We start from the raw sequence: 24,442 nt of genomic DNA, 5'->3' as shown, positions 1-24,442 counted from the left end.
CCTTTTTTTTTTTTTTTTTTTGGTGCCTTGCAAGCTATAGCTTTCACTGCAAGGCTCTTGGTTTCTTTTCCCTCATAAGGTCTGCTTGCCTGTGGCTCAGGTTACCCTGGTACTGCCACTGTCCCTAACTTCTCAAGGCTTTACAACTTCAGGGCTTGAAACTTGGGCCTGGATCTCTCAGTTCAAATCGCTAAAGGAATGAGGTGATATACATCAGGTGACACATGACTTCTGGGCTGGTGCTCCCCTGATCTTGTCCAGAGGCCTGTCATGAAGTGCCGATGGACCTCCTGGGCCCACAGCTGTAGCAAGGACAGGCTGCAGGAGGAAAGCAGTTTCAAAAAAGCTGTGATGTACAAGTCTAGAACATTCTGCATGTGTCTCCTCACTGACTAGTTAGACAGCAAGCTTTTTCATAACTTTCAATGGAAATATTTTTGTTAATGGAGGGGAAGAGCTAATGAAAAGGAAGAAGAAGAAATGACCACACTGATGGAAAGAGGCCTCTGGCACTGATCAGAGCCTGAAACCTGACCCCCTCCCTTGAACTGTGAGGTTCAAAGACATTTGCTAAAGACTTAAGACAGTGAGTGGCCAGGCCAGCACCAGTCACTGGTGTCAGGACAAAGGAGCACCTTCTTGTGCAGCACGTGCTCCCACCCACTGTGAGGATGGGACAGAGACAGGAACTAGGTGTGGCAGCACTGCCCAGCAGTCCTTTTCTAATGGTTGTAATCACACCAAAAACTAGAGAAGTATGTGGTGTTAAAGGAGCAAACCAAGAGATTCAGTAATATGTCCAGGGTCATAGAATTAGCAGGAGATGGAGCCATGACGCGGTTTGAGGTTTTCCTCACCATAAAGCCAACGTTCTTTCGGAGGTACCTTGTTTATTCAGGGTAGATAAAAGCCTGGAGATGAGGGATCATCTAAATAGCAGTCCTGAATAAAGGTTCTGATACCACAAGCAGATTATTCATTTGCCCATTTGTGTAGCAGATATTTATTAAGCTGTAATTCTGTTCTCAGATTCCAAATTAAATACAGGTACTTAATTGCTGGGCTCCTCAGATCCTGTACAGAGAGCATGGTATGTGCTTGTTTTATGTTCATTCCCTTACTTGAGCTGGGGTCAACATCTAAAGAAACTGACCTTTGAATAGGGGTTAAAAAAAAAAAAAGCCATCTTGGGTTCCTACTGGGCTCAGCAATTGGGCCAAGAGTCTCCGCCTCTCCTTCATTCATTCTGTCTTCAAAAAGGTTGCTGTGACAGAAATATATTGAATATATAGATTAAAGGCATTTGGCAAAACTTCCCCAGGATATCTTCATAGATAAAATGGTGAAATGTGAATTAGGAGATAACGAGGACTGTTCAGGACAGAGGAACCATATTGAAAGAAAGAGTGCTGCTGACTGACGTCATGGAGAAAGTTCTAGTGCAGTTTGCTGTCCCATAGAAATGCAAAGGAAGCCACGTAAGTTAACATTTTAAAGCACCACATTTAAAAAAATTTAAAAGGAACAGATGAAATTAATCTTTATAGCACAAATCTGGTGTGCCTCTGTATTTACAGCACATCTCAATTAGGGCTGGGCACATCTCAAGTGTTTAATACCCGCGTGTGGCTAGCGACTGTTGTACTGGGGCAGTGCGGGTCTAAAGACAGGCCACAGCTCTCTTTGTTCTTCTCTTTTTCTTTTTTTTTTTTTTTTTTGCATATGATCTGAATGATGCCAGTCTGTTGTTTTAAATGGAATGGACTCATTTAAAATGATCTCAGCAGGTCCAAACCTGTGATGTGAAATCAAAGCATGAAGTGCTGTGATTCTATTACATGACTACCCACAGCATTGACCTACAGCACTGCCTCATGCGAAAGATCTGGGAGTGAAGAATTTCAGTGATTGTTGATTCAATAGGAGCCAGCAGCTGCTTACATGTTAGCATAATCTTACACAGCATCATGAGAGGCATGGGCTGACCATGGGCAGTACTAGCCAGGTTGCTGAACTGGGGCTGGTCAGTGCCCTCCTAGGAACGGAGTTCTGTTCAACAATTACCTGGAAAAGGACAGCCAGATTGCTCAGGGGATTGAAACCCTGGCAGCCAAGGACTGGTGAGAAAATTGTAAGGTATTAGGGAGAACCAGAGGCACATTTGCTAAGTGCCTTTGGCTGTGTGAAGAACTGTTCTGTAGAAGGGGATTCGGACTTTAGTTGCTCTGGCTGACTGGCCCAAAGTCAGCAAGGTAGGAGGTACGAAGCGTCAGATCTACATGCAGAGTGGTCCAGTGACAGAATCAGCTGCTTTCTAAAAGAGTGATCATCTAGTTCTTGGAAATGCCAAGATACTAGATAATAACAATCACAAAAATTTACAGTTTAGAGTACTTACTCCTTTCTCATTTGAGCCACAGTACAGACCTGAGAGAGAATAAAATCCTCACTGAAACTCAAAATGGTCAAGAGCTCATCCTTCCAGATTTGCCGGAGCTGGGATTTGCTGCTTCTGGATTCCAAATCTTGGTTTTGGCAAAGGAAAGTATTCCTGAACTTGAGACAGAAAAATAATTCACTTAATGTTTCTGGCATATGATCACTGAGGTCTAAGAATTCATAGGAACATTTGTGGTTTATGTTCTTCCCTTGCAGAGGAGCCCACCTGTCTCAAAGGAGATAGTTTGCCTAAAGGCCAAACCACTCTCAGTTTCATTAGAGAGAAAAATGTGATGTGCCTTGGTCTGAGCAATCTGCATTTCTGGTTCGTAGCAGCCAGAGCTGGAAGTGATGTTGGTGTTAAATAGTGATCTTATAACTACAGAGGACTCAAGAAATTGATCACAGACCCAACTTTTCAAATCTGTATAAAAGAAAAACCCAAAAGATGGTTCTGAGAAGAAACAGAAGAGAACTTTAAAAAGTTTATTTTGCTATTTTATTCATTATTTTATGGTCTTTCCTTATGAGTAGGAGGTTTTGAAACTTCCCAGCCTCGTTGCTTCCCATGCAAGGATTACTTGTGAAGCCGACAGAATTCACAGCAATTAGACTTTATGCTACAACAAAAGGGGGGTAGCTAGGCTGGCTGCACTCCTGGTTCAAGTAGAAAACTATTTCCTCCCACTTGTGGTAGGGCAAAAATAGCCAGTTGGAGGCACTGGCTTATTTTGTTTATATGTATGGTTCATGAAGATTTGAGAGTTAAGTCATGTTCTCCTTTCTTTGTGTGAATGTGCTTTGCCCTAATGTGATTTCATATGAGGTTATGGGGTTGGCTGCTATTATCTAACTATCTATTATCCATTATCTAACACACACCAGGAGCTGGCGAAGTTTCTCCGCCAAGCTAAGTGGTGGGTTCTTCCAGCTGTTGCATTGAAAGATACTCCTGCTTCTTGATCCAGAAGGAATCTGTGTCACTGGTCTGCTGGGTTCTTTTGTAGTGATGAAGAATGTATCACGACTGATGCAGTAGGAAGGACCAAACCAGGTCTATGATTCATGTGGCTAGGAGCTCTTGAAATTATATCCAGTAAAAAAGTGTCAAAGATACCTAGTGAAATCTCTACCCCAGCCTCCTCTCTCAGTGGGTCTAAACTGTTGCATGCTGTTTTAATTCAATTATATTTGATAAAAAGGGTGCAAAGTTGGTGCTGTCTGGCTGCATCCCAGGATTCCCCAGCCATCTCCTGTAAGCTTGATTTGCAAGACCTTTGCCATCTCACTGCCCCCTGACAGCAGGGTAGGAGGACACATGGCACCAAGTGCAAGTGGCCAGGCCTCTGACCCTTTGGTGCAGCTCTGCTTAGAGCTGAGTGGAAAAGGGAAGACCAGGGCTGTAAGTGACTGACCTCACATACTACATGGCTGCTCCTGGTTCCAAGGCAGAGTATGTTGAATTTTCCTGTTTTGTGTGCCAAGTAGAATGGCATGGGCAAAATATGTTCCTTCTTATTGAGTTAATTTATAAAAACATTTATTTATGGATATTTGGTGTACTTTGTAGGAATAAGATGCTCATCTAAGAGTGAATTGTCCTCAAGTTTGTTACCAGACTTCAGATTTTTGTGTTCTCTATTTTGTAAGCCCTCCTGATTTTTCCCAGACATCTAGTGGTATTTCTTCAATGGCAGAATCTCAGGGATTTGTTTGGTGATATTTCAGTAAGAATCAGTATGTCGTAGGAAGATGTTGAGTCAATGCATTTTAAAACCTGCCTTAAATTACTTGTGTAAGCCAGACACACAGCCCATCCAGTACATCCACTTAACTGAATGTGCAGCCAGTTTCTCTGTTGTGGGTCATTCAGTTTCATCCCCAAACCATCTCTACTTTGACTTTTTTTCCTAACTGGTATTTATTTATTTGACGTAATAGTGGTTTTTTTTTAAGGAGTTAAAATTGGGTAAAATATGTGAATGTTGAATAAACTAACAAATATTGTACTAAACAGATTCTATCATAAGAAACTCTTGTGTTGATACCAGCTGTATTTATTTTATTACTTGTTTCAGTTAATTAATTTTCCATAGTTGTAAGTTTTGAAAACAATAAAGGCAGTGGAGACACTGATCCCCCCCGCCAAGGTTCTAAGAGGAAGCTGCTTTTACCTTACTTTAGGCTTGTTAGGCTTGTTAGACAGGGTAGTTGACTTAGATAGTGCTAACTTTCTTCTTCTACCATTTCTCCTTAAGGAAGTTTCCAAATGATGATATTCACAAGTTAATGCCAGTGTCGATGTTTAGTAAGTTAATTTACCAGTAACTTGAGTATTTCTTTGATTCTAAGTTGTACTTTCCTCCCCCACATTTTACCATCTATTCTTTTCTTTCTAAACGGCTTATAAAATAATGTTTTTATTAATGTTTAAAAACTAGGAAGGAAAACGATATTTCCAACAATTCATTTACAAATGCCATTTTATTCAGATTTTCCTGTCAAACTGAATTCATTCTAAATCTTTGCTTTTGGAGAATAGCTGAATGTAGGAAAAAGAGAGGAAATTGCAAGAGAAACACAATGTCAGTTTCAACTCAAAGTTCACAAAGAATTTATTTATGCAATACAGATCTTTTCTCAAATATTGTTCACAGAATTCCACACATTAATCAACTAGAAAAGTAGAATTATACAACGCCAAAATAACATTGTTTCTTAGTACAAATTGCTAATCAAAGGAAGGTGGGATAGTTTGATAACAAATAGAAGGTAAAATTGCTTAATACAGCACCTGGTAGCCTTAGTTCTCAAACCCAGGGTCGGGGGATGCCCTGACAATGGCTCAGCTCCATTGCATGGACACAGTCAAACCCCAGGGGGTGGGCTTTGGTACTTGCATTTACTTTAAAAGAAAAACAAAAGGTGGTAAGCCCAGGAGCATTTCCATCATTTCATTTTGTTGTGCTATGAAGAGGACAGATCAGGAAAAAATGGTAAATATTTCACACTTGCTATAACCTACATCCTTTATGTTAACCACACAATAAAATAGCCTTCCCCAAACCATAATTTTCTAGGTCTAAAACATGCTTGAAGAAGAATATCGACAGAAATAATTCATTGAGATGTTTTAAATTACATTTACCATAATTTAAACATTACTATTTAAATCCCAGAAATTTCAGTGCTGAAGAAGCACAACTGTTTGGAAACATACAAGACCCAAAGTACAGCATAAAATTCCCCTATCCTAGTATTCTAACCCATTTCCCTATTAAAATCATATTTCTCAAGATAGATTGTACATAAATGGGAAATGTTTTTTCATAATGTAGCTAGAATAAGTGGGTTTACTTGCTCCACTATATATTTCCATAACTGGTGAAAATAGACTTCTCATTATGACTAAAAATATAGATTTTTCTTAAACTACAGAAACCAGCAGCCAGTTTTCTGCTTTGCTATCCCCCACCCCCCAAAAAGTCAAGCAAAATCTACAAAAATAGCAATTAATTTTTAAAAATATTTTGTTTTTTGAGCAAATTTAAGTTACATTCAGATCTGATAGCTATTTGTAAGAAAACCGGGGTACTTCCCCTGCCTGGCCATCCTCATCAGTAACGCGTTTGGTATTCATGATGCCACCGGTTAAAGTCGTTGTAAAACAGAACAATGCTTCCTGAAGCCATGCCAGAAATGATGCACCTAGGAGAAGCACGGGAGAGAAGCAGGGGTTTCAAACCTTTATTTCTTAGGGATCTGTTACTAAAAGAACAACCCTCCCCAAATCCACAAGGTAAACATAGAAGACGATGGTCAAACCTGCAACTTGTGAGAACTAAGGCACGTTTTTTTTTAAGCCAGCCAAATATAGCAGTGGGGGTTATAGTACTTTCATGACACTAACGTTAAAAGGTTCTAATAATCCACTACCACTGGACCAGGCCTGAGTGAGCTGAGTGCTGCCCTCTCACACTGCACAAGGATCTAAAACACAGCCAACAAGTGCAGGATGAGTCACTAAAACTGGAACAAACTAGACAGTTTCTAGGTGGGGGGCGCTGGGCTGGTGACACCTACTCTTTATAGTAGGCATCAGAATAAAAAAAAAAAATCACAGTGTCGAAGTACTTGCTATTGGAGGAAGCAGCACACAATCAGGTGACAGAGATACCGTCTCTGACAGGTACAGAATCAATGAAGAATAAGGAGCGTGTTGACCAAACTCAGACTGGACTCTATAGGGGAATATTCTATGTCCATCATGCTCTGGGTAGAAGCCTAGTCCTCACAACACAATGACTCACTGACATGAGGCACAGGAGTAGGTGGTGCAGGAAAAGGAGAGCAGTAAGACAAGCAGTTTAGAGGACCCTTTCTTAGAGCTGCTCTAAGGAAGAGCCTGTTATCGCAGACCTTTCTCTTCGTAGTTTAGTTAGGACCAGCCATTACAAGTCATACTCAGTATCCTTCCTAATACCTCGTATCAACATTAGGAATTAAAATGTGTCACTACAAAAAAAAAAACAAGTAAAAGGTGGTTAACAAGGACATGAAGGATAAAACTGAGGCAGACAGAAAACAAACAGCAAAATGGAGAAAGTAAGTCTCTCATCAGTAATTATTTGAAATGTAAAGAGATTAAAGTCTCCAGTCAAAAGGAAGAAATTGGCAGAATAGATTAAAAAAAAAATACAACTATATGCTGTCTACAAAAGACTCACTTTAAATCTAAAGACAGGTTGAAAGTAACAAAAAGAGCTGAGGTGTCTACTAATATTAGACAAAATAGACTTTAAGTCAAAAACTTATGAGACAAGGACACTATTGATAAGGGTCAGTTCATCAAGAAAACAATTATATATGCACTAAACATAAGAGCCCCACGATATATGGGGCAAGCATTAACAGAATTGAAGGGAGAAATAGTTCAATAGTTGTTGAAGACTCCAATACTCCATTTTCAGTAATGAGTAGAACAACCAGACAGAAGATAAGGAAATAAAGGACTTGAACAGTACTGTAAGCCAACTGGACCTAACACATGTATAGAATGCCCACTCAACAGCAGAATATATGGTTTTCTCAACTGCATATGGAACAGTCTCTAGGATAAACCATGTTAGGCCACAAAACAAATCTTAATAATTTAGAAAGATTGAGATCATACAAAGTATCTTTTCTGATCAAAAAAAAAATGAAAACTAGAAATCAGCAATAGAAGGAAAACTGGAAAATTCACAAATATGTGGAAACTAAGTAATGGGTAAAAGAGGACATAAGGGAAATTTATAGTTAGAAACACATATAGGTACATTAAAGATTGCAAATCAATATCCTAACTCTACACTTTAAGGAACTAGAAAAAGAAGAGCAAACTAAACCCAAAGCTAGCAGAAGGAAGGAAATAATGAAGATTAGAGCAGAGATAAATAAAATAGAAAACAGAAAAATAGTGAAAATCAACCAAACCAAAAGTTGGTTCTTTGAAAAGATCAACAAAATTTACAAATCTTAAGCTAGATTGACTAAAAAAGATTCAAATTACTAAAATCAGAAATGAAAGTAGGTACATTACCACCAATTTTGTAGAAGTAACAAAGGATTATAAGAGAATATTAACTCTTTTCCAACAAATTGGATAACCTAGATGAAATGGGCAAATTCTTAGAAACATAATATAGCAAAACTGAATGATGAAGAAATAGAAAATCTGAATAGATTTATGATCTCCTGATAAGGAGATCGAATCAGTAATCAGAAACCTCCCAATAAAGAAAAGCCTTGGACCAAATGGCTTCACTGGTAAATTCTACCAAACACTTAAAAAAGAATTCAAATTCTTCCAATAACTGAAGAAAAGTGAACGCCTCCTAACTCATTAAATGAGGCAAGCATTACCCTGACACCAAAGCCAGACAAAGATACAAGAAAAGAACATTATAGACCAATATCTCTTAAGAACACAGATGCAAAATAATTATACACCATGACAGTGGGATTTTTTTCCCTAGAATACTAGGAAGGTGCAACATGCAAAAATCGGAGCACATAATAAACCAATTAACAAAATGAACAAAACCACATGATCATCTGAATGCAGAAAAGATATGACAAAATTCACCATCCTTTCATTATAAGAATAATCAAAATAGTAATCTAAGGAAACTACCTCAAACGATAGAGAACATTTATGAAAAACCCACAGCTAACATCACACTCAATGGTTAAAGACAGGGATTTTCCCCTATGATCAGGAACAAGACAAAGATGCCTGCTTTCACCTCTTTTATTCACATAGTACTGAATGTCCTGGACAGCAATTGGGCAACAACAACAACAACAAAAAAGGCATCTAAATTGGAAAGGAGTAAAATTATCTCTGTCCACAGGTGACGTACAGACAGTCCTAAGGATTCCACAAAGAAATTGTTAGAGCTAATGAATGAATTCATCAAATTTGCAGGAATATACAATCAACACACAAAAAGCAGTTGTATTTTGATACACTAGCAGTGAATAATCCAAAGAGAAATTAGGAACAATTCCGTTTATAACAGCATCAAAAAGAAAAAAACAGGGATAAATTTAACCAACAAAGCAAAAAACTTGTATGAGAATACTTCAAAAAGTTCGTAGAAAAATATAACTGAAAGATAATATTAATCTTTCCACAAACTTTTTGAAGTACACTGAAAACTACAAAATGTTTATTACGGAAATAAAAGACATATGGGGAAACGCATCCCATGTTCATGGATTGAATGATAATATAGTTAAGATGTCAGTATTACCCAAAGCAATCTACTGATTCAATGTGATCCTTATCAAAATCTAAATGACATTTTTTGTGGAATTAGAAAACCTACTCTAAAATTTATATGGAATCTCATGCGACCCTGAAATAGCCAAAACAATCTTTAAAAAGTTGAAGTTCTCACATTTCCTGATTTTAAAACTTCCTACAAAGCTGTAGTAATCAAACCATGTTGTACTGGCATAGACAGACGTAAAAACCAATAGAACTGAATAGAGTTTAGCAATAAGCCCTCACATATATGGCCAAATAACTTTACACAGGGTTCCAAAACCATTCAATGGGGAAAGGACAGTCTTTTCAACAAATGGTGTGGGAAAAACTGGAGATCTACATATGAAACAATTAAGTTGGTCCCTTACCTACACTGTATACAAAAATTAACTCAAAATGGATCAGAGTAACCTAACCATAAGTTAAAACGATAAAACTCTTAGAAGAAAACAGAGAAAGCTGCATGACCTTGGATTTTGCAATGATTTCTTGGATACGACAGCCAAATGGGAATGTAAAATGGTGCAGCCACTGTGGAAAACAGTTTGGGGATTTCTTGAAAAGTTAAACATGGACCATATGATGCAGCAATTCCACTCCTGGGTATATACCCAAAAGAACTGTAAACAGGACTTGAGCAGATATTTGTACACCTTGATAGCATTATTATTCACAACAGCCAAAAGGAGGGGGGGAAAAAAGGAACTAAAATGAGTGACTATATAAATAAGAGATGCCAGATAAAGATTATCCCCCAAAATTTACCACTTGAGCAGTTTTAGAAAATAAGCCAAATCTCTCAGTGTAATTCCCATGGCAAAGATAAAGGCATTTTATGTCAAACACGTTTACAGCTCTTCAAATTTTATGAAAAGAAGGTACTTTGAAAAAATTTAAAAAGCTTTACAGTAATGTAATTGGAGCCCTTGCTACTTAAATCTTGTCTGTTTTTTGAGAACTCAGCCTTTGTCCAAGAGTGGTAATGCCATCAGAAAGAAGATCACGTTTTTTTAAAAGTGTTCTTAGAAACCCAAATATTCATTGGCTTTTATGACTGCACTATTAACCCCTCTACGGAACTCATCCATCAGCCTGTTTATGAAAGCAATTCCATCTGCAGTTTTTGATACCATTATTAGTGGACTATGATTCCAGTGTTACCTCTGGTCGTAAGACAGGGCCATGGCCCGGATTCCAGCATCACAGCCAGGATAGGCAAAGAGCTGCTTGAGGTCCGATACCTGCCAGACCATGACCACACCGTTGTCTCCTCCTGTGAGCAGGTACTGCCCGTCCCGACTCAGCTGGATGGCCTGTGAGACACAGCAACACTCTGTAGAGATGTTCTAGGAAAACTTCATCCCCCACCCTGTGTTCGATTAATTCTTATTCTAAGCCAGCTACCACAGTGCAGGGAAAAGAGAGACAGAGATCCTTAGGAGTTTTCAGGAAATCATAAGTTGTAGAAGACTTGCCATTTTTCAAAAATCAAATTTCTTGGGGTTTTTTGGGTTTTTTTTTTTTTTTGCTTTTTAAATTTTTACTTTTTAAGGATGAGACGAAAAACTCTTCCCGTTCTACAAATGCCACTTGAGTGGTGTGTGCTGTGCAATGGGACCAGCACTCTAGTGAGGAGCCTCCTGCCATCTCTTCAATTGTACCGTGGATATGCAAAGCCCATTCTGTCCCAAGGCTTGGCAGACAGTAACAGCTGACCTTGTATCCCCTCTAAAACACTGCTACCTTTGCAACTCTAGCCCCAAGGGATGCAGCAAGCAGCATTAGCACCTTTGCTAAGCCTGCCGGATGTTGACAGCAATGGGGAAAAAGACTTGGTATAGAGCCACAACTTCCCCGATTAAGCATTTTCTTGCCTCAGGACTGAGAGTGCTGCAGCGGTCATTTAGTCAGCTCTGGTCTGCGGCCCCCTGTCCTTTTCTGCTAGTACTGAGCAGACATGCACAGAATTTGCTCTTTTGATTCTGTAAAACAGGCGTTTACAAATGGAAGCCTGTGGGCCAAATGCATCCCACCACCTGTTTTTGTATGACTCCTTTTACATTTTTTAATAGTTGAAAAAAATTTTTTCATGACACATGAATATTATATAAATTCTAAATTTGAAAGCCCATAAATACGATGTTATTAGAATATAGCCACACCCATTTGTTTATGGTTACTTTCACAGGTAGTTCCAACAGAGAACATAAAGCTCTCAAAGCCTAAAATATTTATTACCTGTCCCTTTACAGAAAGTGTGCCAACTCCTGACATAAAAGGTCCCTCCCTACTCCAAAAGCCAATCCTGTTACCCCTTCCTCTCCTCCTGCCTCCTTCCCTCCAAGCCTTCTTTTCCTAGCTCATTAAGATACAAATTTTCTTTCTTTAGCTGGGTGGCATCGGGAGTTCTAACAGTCACTGCAAACATCTCTAATCTTATGTCCACCTGGATACAGTAAACAAGCGAATACTAGAAAGAAAAATGTTTAGTTTCTAAAAAACATAGTTACACTATTCTGTACTCAGAATTTTAGTATAGCAGCCTGAAGTCTTTACCCTTTGACAAGTTTTTTAAAAAACCATAGAAAAGTGAGGACTATTTCATAGCTATTCAATTTGCATTCACATAAATGTCAACTTTTAGTAGTCTCTCAAATACATAAGTTCCAAGACCCCCAGTGGATGCCTGAAGCAGCAGATAGTACCCAACCCTATACATACTGTTTTTTCCTATACCTGCATACCTGTGATAGTTTATAAGTCAGGCATAGTAAGAGATTAACAATAACTAATAATAAAATAGAACAATTATAACAATATACTGCATTAAAAGTTATGTGAATGTAGTGTCCCTCTCTCAAAATAACTTAATATTTTCAGACTGTGATTGACCTTGAGTAACTGAAACTGCATAAAGTGAAACCACAGATAAGGAGGGACTACTGTACAGCTTATTCTTAAGAACACAAGAATACATCTAAGAAATAAAAATCCATGTGTGGAAGACAGTTACATATAAGTATTCTCTAAGTGTTGTTAACTAAATACAGATATTAAGATTTTCAATATGAGTAAAAATCAGTATCTCCCCCCTGCCCATTCATTTGCAAATGGCAATCTCTGGTGGGTACAGGGGAACTACAATGAAGACTAGAACAAATAATTATTTGCTGCACTTATAAAATTCAGCTGATGAAAATCCATGAACATTATGGCTGTGGTTCACTTGAATTTTATACTTGAGACCTTTTACTGAATAAGTGCTATATTAAGCATAAATTAAAACCATTAATCTTTAACTTTTTGTTCTAGTAAAGAATAGCTAATCCTACTTCTGTCAGGAATTAAAACCTACACTTTTAGGACTATACATTCATCAGCATTCAAAACATCTTAATGAACCAGGTGCCTCCCAAGGTGAAAAAATATTTTTTGTTGGCTTCTTTCATGAGGAACCTGTCAAATTCTTCTGGCGGTAAGAGCCAGGGTGATAATTACTGTTAGAGCTAATAAAGAATTCAGCAAATTTGCAGGACACATAACACACAAAGATCAGTTTCATTTTTATACACTACCAGTGAACAATTTAAAAGGGAAATTAAAAACAATTCCATTTACAATAGCATCAAAAAGAATAAAATACTTAGGAGAAATTTAATCCTATCTTCCATCCAACGCAGCGTTCAGATGGTTCTAAATTTTAATAGGCTTCCTCAGTATCCAGGTTGGGTTGTGACTAGAAATTTTCAAGAGGGCCCCAGAGACATGTTAATCTCATCCTCTGAAATCCTGAGTACTTTGGACAACACTGTAGCTGCACTGGTTTTTAAGGAAGTACCAGCAGGCCATCGCAGTCTGTTGGGGATAGCCGTATCCTAAAATACAGCCTCAGGGAAAGAAAATAAATGAGTTCCTATGGGTGACATGGTGGTTACCCTTTGTTTAGTATAAAATAACTTTGCTGCTCTGTACAGGCTGCCTACTTAAATTTAAGTTATTCATTAAGACATCTAAACATTGTCTAGCTGATGTACTATGATATGCTATTAACCAAATGCCACTGAACAATCTGGCATCTAAAATAAAAACAGGAGGGAAGCCCTGATTAGTGCAGTGGGTTCCCCAGGCTGCCTGCCTGCAGGGTTCTTGGTATTTCAAAGAAACTTAATTTTTGGTCTGAGCTGATGACTAATTTGTTTCCATGGTCTCCTTTCCTTTTATAGGCTCAGACTGCAGGATGGAGCTGGAGATTTTTGCTCTGTGATGTCTCGTATTCCCAGCCTGTAGTTTCCTTCCTTGCTTTCCAAGGTAGATAGCTGTGAAAGTGTCAGCCTCTGGAGCCACGAGCAGGTAGTGCTCATGTTAGGCAAGCTTGCTTTAATCACATGGTTGCCACTTGCAAGTTAGTGCGATAAAGTGCAGGAGTGCTGGGAAAAAGGCAATGGATTGTTTAAGCCTAAAATCCAGTGGGAAAAATTACAGAGGGAAAAAAATGATGGCTGCAGGGCAGAGAGGAGAAGCGTGTGTATGAACAGTCGGCAGAAAGCCTCCTACTGCTGCCTCGAGGAACTTCCCGGAGCCTCTGGTACTAACTGAAATGCCACAGAAATTGTTTCAGTCAGCGAGGGATTTCAAATTATTTTACAGATTTATTAGTGTAGCTGACAATATAATCGCAACTCGAAGTGACAGATTATCAACACTGTTATTGTAAAGAAAAGAGGAAAGGAAAAGCCTCTGATGTATATTTGGTTTAAATGAAGTATTATGGGAAGGAAGGGAAAAATAAAAGCGGAGCGTGGGTGTGTTTATGTGCGTGCCTTTGTGGTGGAGGCCAGCAGAATGCAGCGAAGAGACTCGCGGAGAGCGGTGGAAAGAAGTCATCTATTGAATTAGGAAGTTAATGCAGGACACAGAGCGCAAGGGCCCTTGATCTGATCGGCGTAACTTCTATGCAGGGTTTTTGCTCCTTAATACTTCCTGACCCGTCTACTTGGGACAAGGGGGTGATCAGACTAGATCTGGGGAACTGGGAGAGTCTATATCACCTGAGCTGCCCAGGGTCAGGAATAGCACCGTAAAATGCCCAGAGCTAACCTAAAGCCACACTCAGAGGGCAGAAGCCCCTGTGACCCTGCTCCTGCTCTCAGCACGTCCTGTGTCCCTTCATTGTACACAGGTCATGTACACCCCATTCCCTTTCTGGAAAGTGAGAGGAACACCCTAGCTTCATTTTACCTTACCCCACACCAAGGAATCTTGAGGTGAGAAATGAAGGGACTTGAAAAAGAAGGTTCTCAAAGGAAGAGTCCCTTCTCTTTTCCTCAACCTCTAATACTTGTGGAGCCTGTCCTGAAAATGAAGCAAGACCCCAGAAGCTCCTCTAGTATTTACATTTTGTGTATCCCAAAAGGAAAAAAAAACTGTTTGCCTCATTCACATCATAATTTGAAGCCCACCTCCCTTAATTTGACATGTTTCGGTCTTGTTGTCCACGAAGAAGTAAAGTCTGAAATTAGATGCTAATCCGAAATAGTCACACCACCAACCTAGTCAATTGTAAAGAGAAGCCAGCTGTAAATGTAATCTAATGTACTATTTTAGCCTCGATACTCAGAAAGTGACACTATGCAGTGAACTTTCTTAGATTAAAAAAACAAAAAACAAAAAACTGAGCAGTGCCACTGAAAGCCATTCAGGGTGGCTTCCGAAGCCCTTCAGAAAACCTCTTCTGCTGAAGGACCGTCCTGGGCTTCGCTGAGTGATCTGCTCAGAGCACCTGGCTGGGTGACGAGGTCGGCATGGGCAGGGGCTGCTGTGGTCTAGGGAGCCTAGTCCCAGTGTAACTGAATGATTCTCTGCTGACATGGAAAACAGGCCTCAACAACTCAGTCACAGAGGTTTCTTTAGTGAACCTTCTCCCTCCTCTCTCGCCACACTTTAAGGTAAAAATCAAGAATGCTGAGAAGTTTATAAGGCACTCACCCGGATGTTATCATCTGTTTCCATAGTGGCCTGAAGTTTTCCATTCACACTGAATGTACAGAACAAGCCATTTTCATAGAATATAACACAATGACCCTCTCTTGAAGCCTGGATGAGTTTTGGTTTCAGGCAGTTTTCAGGACCTTCCAAGGTTCTTAACAGGTCTCCATTCATGGAATGTATGAGACATGGTCCTTCTGAGAAAAGAGGAGACACAAAAGGCAAAATTAATTATTTAATGAAAATAGACATATGTGATCTGAATCTCGAGCACAGATCAAACGACTTAAGAAAATTCTATATCCTCTTACATATAAATTATTTTGCAAAATCTCCCCTTTATGTTTGCTAGATCTCACCTTCCACCTGGGAGAGGAGAAGCCAAATCATATACATTCAAGTTCACTCTTCCTCAACAGACAGGAAGTTACTCTATGAAATTCACAAGAGATACGAACTGGAGGAATTCAGAAAGGAACAGAACAAACTTCAAGTCCTAGAACAGGTTCAAGGAAGGCTGGCATGCACCCTGTGGCCTCTCCCTGCATCTCACAAGGGCCCTGATGGTCACTGCACTGTGGGCCTGTGCAGGGAGAGCCAATCAGGGCAGCTTCTGAAGGCCAAAGCCTTTTTCTCTCCCATTGCTCACAACTTTATATTGAATGGGGATCCCTGGCAGTACCCTCCAGCCCCACAAAAATTCACATAGGGATCCTTCTGCCACTTCTCCCTGGCAACTGAGACTACCTCACTCCTGTCCCCAAAGCGAGCAGCAGCATTCACCACTCCCAACTCCCCAGGCTGACCACCAGGCTGAGATGGCTGAGGAGGACAGGGGAACTGCAAAATAGCCCATACACATTAGAGCTTTTCTGTTTCTACTGAGCACTTGCTACATGCAAAGCAAAGAAGGAGTAGGTAACAAAATGCTTGTGTGATGAGTAGGTTCCAAGAGATATCTGAGTCTGACGAGGGGTAACTGGGGTATATGCCCTGCTACTCTCCTAGCTAAATTACTTATGGGCACATGGAACCACTGCCTGCTCCCCTCCTGATTCTTAAAAGCATGCCCTTTTGAAAATAAAGCTCTCAGCTTCTTCTGGGCCATTCAGGGAGTTTATAAATTGTTAGTGCTCTCCAACATAAATACATACAGGCAGTCTTTGCTTTGCATGGTTCCAGCATGCATGGTTTTCAGTTATCAGCCCTTAAACAATAACAGTCCCCCCAACAACACAGTTCACATTTCAGTTGTCACTGTAATTGCATAAGTATACACTCTGTGGCCAGCTCTTCAGTCCACATATCACTATGTAAGTAACATATGTGCATCATGATCAGTAACCAATCACATCACTTCTTTCAAACTCTGTCAGTGACTGGCCACTGCATATCTGTTATTCAGTTTGTGCACAGACAGCATACTGTGTACTGTGTTGCTTTCTTGTCTCCCAGTGATAAACCCATGTGACATTTCATAAAAATGGATAATCAAAAAAGGGTATTGGGGGCCGGCCCGGTGGTGCACTGCTACAGTGCGCCGCTTGGGAAGTGCGGCAGCGCTCCCGCCGAGGGTTCGGATCCCACATACAGACCGGTTCCCGCTCACTGGCTGAGCGAGGTGCGGGGGCAGCGCTGAGGGTTGCAATCCCGTTGCCGGTCCCGGTCTGGTACGGGCGCGACACTGAGGGTTGCGATCCGTTGCCGGTCACGAAAAAAGACAAAAAGGGGGAAAAAAAAAAAAGGGTATTGACCAACAAAGAGGAAACAGCAGTAAAGAAATGAAAAGTGATAAAGCTGAAAGTGGAATTTGAATTGAGTAAAGTGGAGTTACAGAAGAAAGAGCTGCCTGTGGGACGTTGACACTGCTGAGACACTATGGATATGCAGCCAGAAAATGAGTGAAGGGAACTTAGTGACATAAATTTGGAAAGTGGTTGTAACAAAAATGGTGATGTCCCAGAAAAAGTGATACAAGCAAAAGACTCACATTAAAGGAATCCCAGGTGATATTTCATGATTTGAAAGCACAAAAATGTTGGAAGCTGATACAAACATGGGAAGGAATATGACAATTCCCCAAGGCACAGAAAAAGTGCTCACTCCTTAAGTGTATAAAACAAGAGGCAGTAAGTGCTGTTCAAACTACTCTTCATAAGTTTTTCACAAAGAAAGAAAATACTTTAATTCTCAATATTTCTGTTTTAAATTACAGTATACTGGGTAAATGTGTTTTTCTAATTTTTTCATGTTCATATATATATATATATATATATATATATATACACACACACACACACATATATAAAAAACTGAATAAGAGTTTTTAATATTTTGACAAAAATTTTCCAAGCCATGAAACAAACATAAAATTTCACATTGATTATTAAGATCACTTTGCATGGTTTCAGCTTACACAGTTACTTTTACAGTCCCACAATACTGTGCAAAGCAAGGATGGCCTGTAATATGATAGGTTCATTTTAAACGTCTAATTTGGATCACACGTAGTCCAAGAACTCACGTTAGCTAAGGATATATGAAACAATTTGGTATAAAAAGGAAAAAAAAATCCAGTAGTTACAGAATTTTTGCTATCATTATTACTATTTCAATGTTTTGACCAACTAAATTTTTAAACACAATCCATTAAATATTTAATACATCTTGTTAGCTAGACTAAGTATTATAGCTCAGGACACAGATAAAGTAATTCATTTACTCTATGCTTTCCCACCACATAAGCCTAAAATACATGAAGTTATAGTACTTTTTCATGGGTTCAGACCTCAGCTTAGAGAACAGACAGAGAGATGGATAGACTATTACAATGGAATAAGCAATGAATTGGAAAAGCTCTGTTCCTGGTCAGATTCTGATTTGCTACATGAGCTATTGGAAATCTCACTTAATGCCTTTGGCCTAAATATATGATGATGCTACCACATAAACCTCCAGGCAGACCAGCTTCAGCATCTTTCTGCTCCATTCTCAATACTATTCTGGTCTCTGCCTAGTCCTCAGATTTGGATCAGGAGTTTCCATTCAGGTGTGAGACAGAACTCAGCCCAATCAGAGTTCAGAAGAATAAACAAATTATACAAAGATGTTCCATATTCCTGCTTCACTGAAATGAGAAAATGGGTTATGTTTGTAAAAACATCTTAAACTCTTTAGAGCAGTGCTGTGAAATAGAACTTTCTACAATAATGGAAATGCTCTGTATCTATGCTGTCCAGCATGGTAGCCACTAGCTATATGTGAATACTGAGCACCTGAAATGTGGTTAGTGCCACCAAGGAACTTATTTAATTTTACTTCATTTTTGTTAATCTAAATTTAAATACCCCCACATGGCTAATGGCTACCAAACCAGACAGAAGAAAAGGTACTAAATTCACCTTTGGTGATGTTGCTAAAAGACACCAAGAAATGCATCCATTTTAAGAAGGTACTACAGTTTTACCTTGAGAACCGCTTAACACCAGGCCTAGTTCAGCACAAACTGCAGCACATGTGATCTCATAGTCGTGGCCCGTCAAAATGGCCCGAGGAGTAGTGGTCTCACCTTTAGGAAAAAACAAATAGAAAAACAAATTATTTCATGTTCATGAAGATTACATCAACACTTGGTCCTAATTCCCATCATGCCTAAATCCAATTTGTAGTCTGGCGATTTGTCCAAAAATCCTATTTTAGAACTAGATCCAAACTATATGCTACAGGTTGATTTTGAGGATCACACGTTGCTAAATTTCAAGTAATCCTTAATGTGATTATCAAGCAACAATGGTTGAAAACTTAGGGTTAAATGTGACAAAATCTGCATTCTAAAATGCATCAGATACTTTCCAAATATAAAATAAGCCCCTTGATTAGATGATTTATGGATGGATGATTATAAAATGTAGGGACTTTGGCTTAATTTACATTTCAAAGAAGTCCTCCCTCCCCAGCCCTGCTGCTGCTGCTCCTCTGCCTAGGGCCACTGAAACCTGTCATAATGAAGACAGTCTGAACTAGAATTGATGCTATCTCAAAGCAGCCCTCCCTTAAATACCTATTATCTTTACTAAGTTTATGTATTTTCCTCATATATAAATATCACAGAGTGTATTTCTCTATAGTTCATTCCAAGATCAGAGGGGGAAAAAACAAAACAAGAAACAACAAAAAAACCAAACCCTTACATGTAATTCTACTGACAGTGAATGAAGATTAGGGAAAGGAATTAAAGAAGGCAGACACAGGAGGAGTATCCAAATAATGGGAGATGTTTCAAAACACTTCCACAGGTAGAATGAATAAGTCATCCTGCATCTCTGTCCCAAAGTAAAAAGAAAACTGTTGGCTGGCTGATAAGGAACCCACACTGTGAAAGGCCCCAACACAGATAAGTAAAACAATAATGGGCTTGATGTGTGGCTTGATTCATGCCACGCCACAGGGATAAACTGGATTCTATATTTAGCCTGAAGAATACTACTTTAAGACTACACTAGCCCTCTACTTTTATAGTCCGTAAGGACAAAGACACAAAAAGCCTTTGAAAGTAGAACTAGAGAGGAGGATTCTGTTAGTGTTCTTAGACTTCCTTGATATGGACTGGTTTTACAGGACGGTTGATAAGTGACACTGTGTAATCCAGAAGGGGCAAATGTGCCCAGAGAATAGGTCACCACCACCAGCTATGGAACTCTGTGGAAAAGAATAACTTGTCAGCCTAACCCCAGACACTTGGCTGTCCTTGGAGCAGTCACCCACTCTGAGGCAAGAGGTATGGGATGTCAAGGAAAACCAATCAGAAACCTCCTGTACTCGGAAAGGCAAATGCTATCGCCAAAAAAACTAATCTAGCCTCCAAAGCAAAGTTTCTTGCAGCGAGTCAATGGGTTCTCTGAAATTTCATGCAAAATATATGTACGTGCCTGTTTTTCTGGGTGGCAGGGGAGGAAAATAGGTTTTACTAAATACACAGAGATCTATGACCGAAAAAGGTGAGAGCCTCTACTATGAAAATAGGAGTCTAGTTTGTGCTTCCAGCCCCTGGAGCCAGCGGTTACTTCAGGTTTAGCATAATACATAATGGTTACAATGCATGTACTAGAGTACGTAATACACAGCTGTGTCCCCACAGTACCCCTCTTGGCTTTGGTGACTATAGGTCACCAAATTAAGTCTCTGAATGAGACTTAATTCAAAGGGCCTCATACCAAACTTTGCGCTGTACTGGCTGTGCTACATACAGCCAGACACTGGAACTGGCCCAAGGGCTTAGCGATAAAGGGAGACTGACCTGCATTGACACATGAAAAGGCAAGGGGATAAGTGGAACAAGGAACTTGGTCTTATTCAATTCCAAGTTTAAAAACTTTGGGGAGGCAAACCCACCTTAATTAGAAAGTTTACTTGACCTTTCCCAAACCAGAAAAAATTTGTCACAAGAGCTATTTTTTTTTCTTAAAAATCCACAAATTTGGGAAATTTTAAAAGAAAAGAAGCAAATAACATAAGCCAATCTAAACCTTATGTTAAAGATAATACTTGCCATAAATTTAGAAGTAAATATGCTGTGTTTTAAAAAGTTACCAATACTTTATTTAGCCCTGATTCAGTTTTCCCTTTCTCAATAAACACTACATTCCATGAAAATACCATACAATGTTATTTTTGAAATTGCTGTCTAATTATATCTATTGGCAATGTTTTAACAACAATTAAAATCATTAAGATCTAAAGAATACATTTGATTGTTCCTTTGTTTTCATAAGTTACCATTTTACGGGGGTGGGGTGGGGGGGTTGTGTTTTAAATTGAATTGTCTTGGAATTCCTCAGTGTAAAGTGAAGGTTTGAAGGAAAACCGATGGCAAATGAAAGCAATCTAAATATAAGCCAAAGTAAACAATGGACGGATGAATAATGGTGGACCCAGAGGACATCATCACTTAAACACGTCAATGCTAACTTTTCGTTTTCTAGATCGAAGAGTATTTTCTCAGGAGCATGATGGAGAAAGCGAGAAGATTGCTGTCAATTTCTTTCTTTAATGTAAAAGAGCTGAAATACTGAGAGCTTTCTATGACTACAAATTTAGAGTTTAGGAAGAAAAACCCTAAAAAATGGGTTAATGTATAGCATCTTTTATGTAAACTCATAATTAATATTTTTTATAAGTATGCTTTACTTATAAAATACTAGTTTCCAATAATCCAAACTATCATATAACTATTTACCAATCACTTTTCACTCCACAAATCAGAAGACACACATACACATACAGAGTAACTTCAAAACTGAAAAAAGGTGGTTTTTTTTTTCCTAGAGCCTGATCTCTGAATAAAGAACTGTTCAGTGCTAGGACTTTAGCTTCAAAGTTTGGCAAAATGTTTCCTAATCCAGGAAGCAGGTTAGACAGTTCAGGAAACACAAAAAAGAAAGAGAGAGAAACAACAAATTAAAAGCATAAGGATAGACTTAAGATCATTAAGTTCTTCTCAGGTAACTGGTTTCACAAACACTCACTGGATTTCCAGTAAAATGATTGTGCTACTATAACTTCCCTCCCCTATAGGAAATGTACATAAATGGCCTCTAAAAACCCACAAACAACAAATTAAGGAGAGATATTATTTCCTCTAAGAAAAGCTGTTTCCAGTCTTGTTTAAAAACTGAACTTTATACTCCCTCTAGTATCTGCTGTACAGATTGAACATTCGTTTCACATTTTCTACTTATCAAAAAGTATGTTCAAAATAAATACCTGTTGGATATTTGTAAGTTCCAATAAACCAAGAGCTTTAAATATTAAAATTTCACTACTGCGTATATAGTTATATGATATCGGATTTAAATCGAACAGGTCCAAGCTGTTTAAGTTCAATGAACATTTTGAGAACTACTTGGAATGAAATTACTAAGGGTAGAAGGAATAATTGGAGGAACACAGGCTTTTTATATGTGGCTCACAGAATCTGTCTTTTCAGTGCTCTGTAGTTACACTGTTATACATCACCTGGATCATAGCAGAGCCCAAGTGACAACATCCCACAGAAAGGAAAGGCAAAACCCCTCCGTATCTGTGTACATTTCTATTAAGAAAGCCTAGAAACAAAATCTCAGAACCATCTATCTCATTCTCATTGCAACACTTTCCCAAATCTGCCCCTCCCGACTACTTGTCAGCCCACATAGTTAATACCTAGGTGGAAACAATCAGCTCAAATAAGATGACTCTGGCTATATATTACTTTTCAAAGGCTCCAAAGCTATCGATAATCTCCCAATGAAGTCTCTAAACCAAGAGCAGGAGAAAGTCTTCTGAAAAATATCAGATTAATTCTTTTGAGAAAAATTTGCAATAGTTAATGGATACAAAAAAAGTCTTTTCCTTTGCTTTCTGAGATAGTAAGATCTACCAAAAGCTGGATCATAAAGCAGAACAGATTCCCTTAAGAACCTTTTAAAGTCTTACTGCTTGAAAAATCGTCATGGCTTTCAATAATGCTGAGAGAAAAATTTATCTTGCTGCTAGTTTAAGGAGCTACACTTCAAACTCTTCTTAAGGAAAAATAAAAAGAGAAAGAGGACAGACTTTTAGGACTGCTTTGAAAAGCTTGAGCAATTACTTCAAAGGAAAGGGTGTCTTTGTCCGGAGAGCAGGTTTATGACTACTCATGCAAATCCTAACCAAAGGCTGAAAAGAATACTCCAAGCATCTTTATGGATGGCCTTAAAGGAAGATGAACAAGTCAAATGAGATTAAAGACAGTCCAAATCCTGCCATGAATACCAGGACATATCAGTTTTTACAGATGTGCTCTTCTCAGCATATTAATACTGAATATCAGTACTAACTTATAAGGACTATCATAACCCAACTTGCATTTAAACAGCATAAGCTCTCCATAATGCCCATTTAACGTTTATATTGGACCTATGCTTTAAAATATTAGGTGAAATATTTTAACACCATTAGGCAGAATAGCAAATGTTTTTATTAAATGTGTTCCCTTGGTGTCCTCATAACTTTAAGTGTATTTCTCTATCAAATGGACTCTGAACCACTTAAAATCATACCTGAAAGAGAAGAGGAAACAGCAGCTTCTCTAGTATCTTGCTGAGACATATCCAATTTGGAAAATATTTCATAAGGTCTATCTTTATTAAGACAAAGGGGATTAATAATCCTGGTAAATACAGATTTGATATGTATTTCTGGCAAACTTTTAATTACTTCTTAAAAAGTGAATAAAGTTCTTGGTGTTTTTGGCATCATATTCCCAGTCTTATGAAAACTACATCACTTTAAAGTACACTGTAAAGTTTTCATTAGTAGTTTAAATATGTGATTAGCACAGTGAATCCCCCTCATTCATTCATTCACCATTTTTTCAATACCATCTATTATTAAATGAAATAGGCTTCAACATTTTTCTATTCTTAGTTTTGTAAAAATAAAATTATTTCTTCCCATTAATGCTTAGCTTAGAGAACTCTTGGGCCAGAAAATAACATATCCCATTTTGTCTACTCATTCATTCCTTGACTCCTTCATTCACTTGACAACATTTATTGAGTATGTATTATACAGAAGCAAGGAAAGGAATAGAATATAGCCTTTCATTTGTAAATGACTTCATTTTAAATGGTCATTGGATCAGATTTTGTCAACCTTACTGTAAACCTGCAAATTATAATTATAAATGTCTATGATTATAAAGGTCAATAAAACTGAAGTCCAAACTACTTATTACAACTGAATGTGTATGCAAAATCAATATTTAACATTAATTAATAAAGTTCTTAAATAAAAACAACTGACATAATTTTCCACATTAGTAAAATCTGGTACCACCTGATCTTTTAAAGAAGTAAAACAAAATATGAAACCTGGCTTTGTAAAAAAAAGATAATTTCTACAGAGAACTCATTCTTAAATAAAAGGTTTGTTTGAAAAAACTAGATAGATAATGAAGTATATATAAATGAAAGAAAAAATCTAAATATTATACCATATATGCCAGTCATTTCCTGAAGATGGACACTTCTTTTTGCATGTGCCTTTTGTTCCATTTTAATTACCATTGCTCTTTTATTTTATTTTTTTCCAGTGGCTGGCCAGTACTGGGATCGGAACCCTTGACCTTGCTGTTACCAACATCACGCTCTAACTGACTGAGCCAACTGGCCAGCCCTAACTACA

At 38.4% G+C, this 24,442-nt stretch overlaps 1 protein-coding gene across 1 annotated transcript; it reads right to left on the bottom strand.

The window, feature by feature from the left end:
* Positions 1 to 5,214: 5,214 nt before the first annotated feature.
* LOC103599412 (lipopolysaccharide-responsive and beige-like anchor protein) lies at positions 5,215 to 19,092 on the bottom strand. The gene is made up of 4 exons (XM_008583514.1): positions 18,705 to 19,092; positions 15,239 to 15,435; positions 10,415 to 10,566; positions 5,215 to 6,147 (listed from the first exon to the last, which is right to left on the bottom strand). Exons 2-4 carry the CDS (start codon positions 15,410 to 15,412, stop codon positions 6,057 to 6,059), a joined length of 417 nt encoding a protein of 138 aa, XP_008581736.1. The 5' UTR covers positions 15,413 to 15,435; positions 18,705 to 19,092; the 3' UTR covers positions 5,215 to 6,056.
* Between the last annotated feature and the right edge of the window lie 5,350 nt (positions 19,093 to 24,442).

Source organism: Galeopterus variegatus, unplaced genomic scaffold (genome assembly GCF_000696425.1).
Source record: "Galeopterus variegatus unplaced genomic scaffold, G_variegatus-3.0.2 Scaffold2950, whole genome shotgun sequence".
NCBI classification, from domain to species: domain Eukaryota; kingdom Metazoa; phylum Chordata; class Mammalia; order Dermoptera; family Cynocephalidae; genus Galeopterus; species Galeopterus variegatus.
This window is presented reverse-complemented; position numbering and strand designations above follow the sequence as displayed.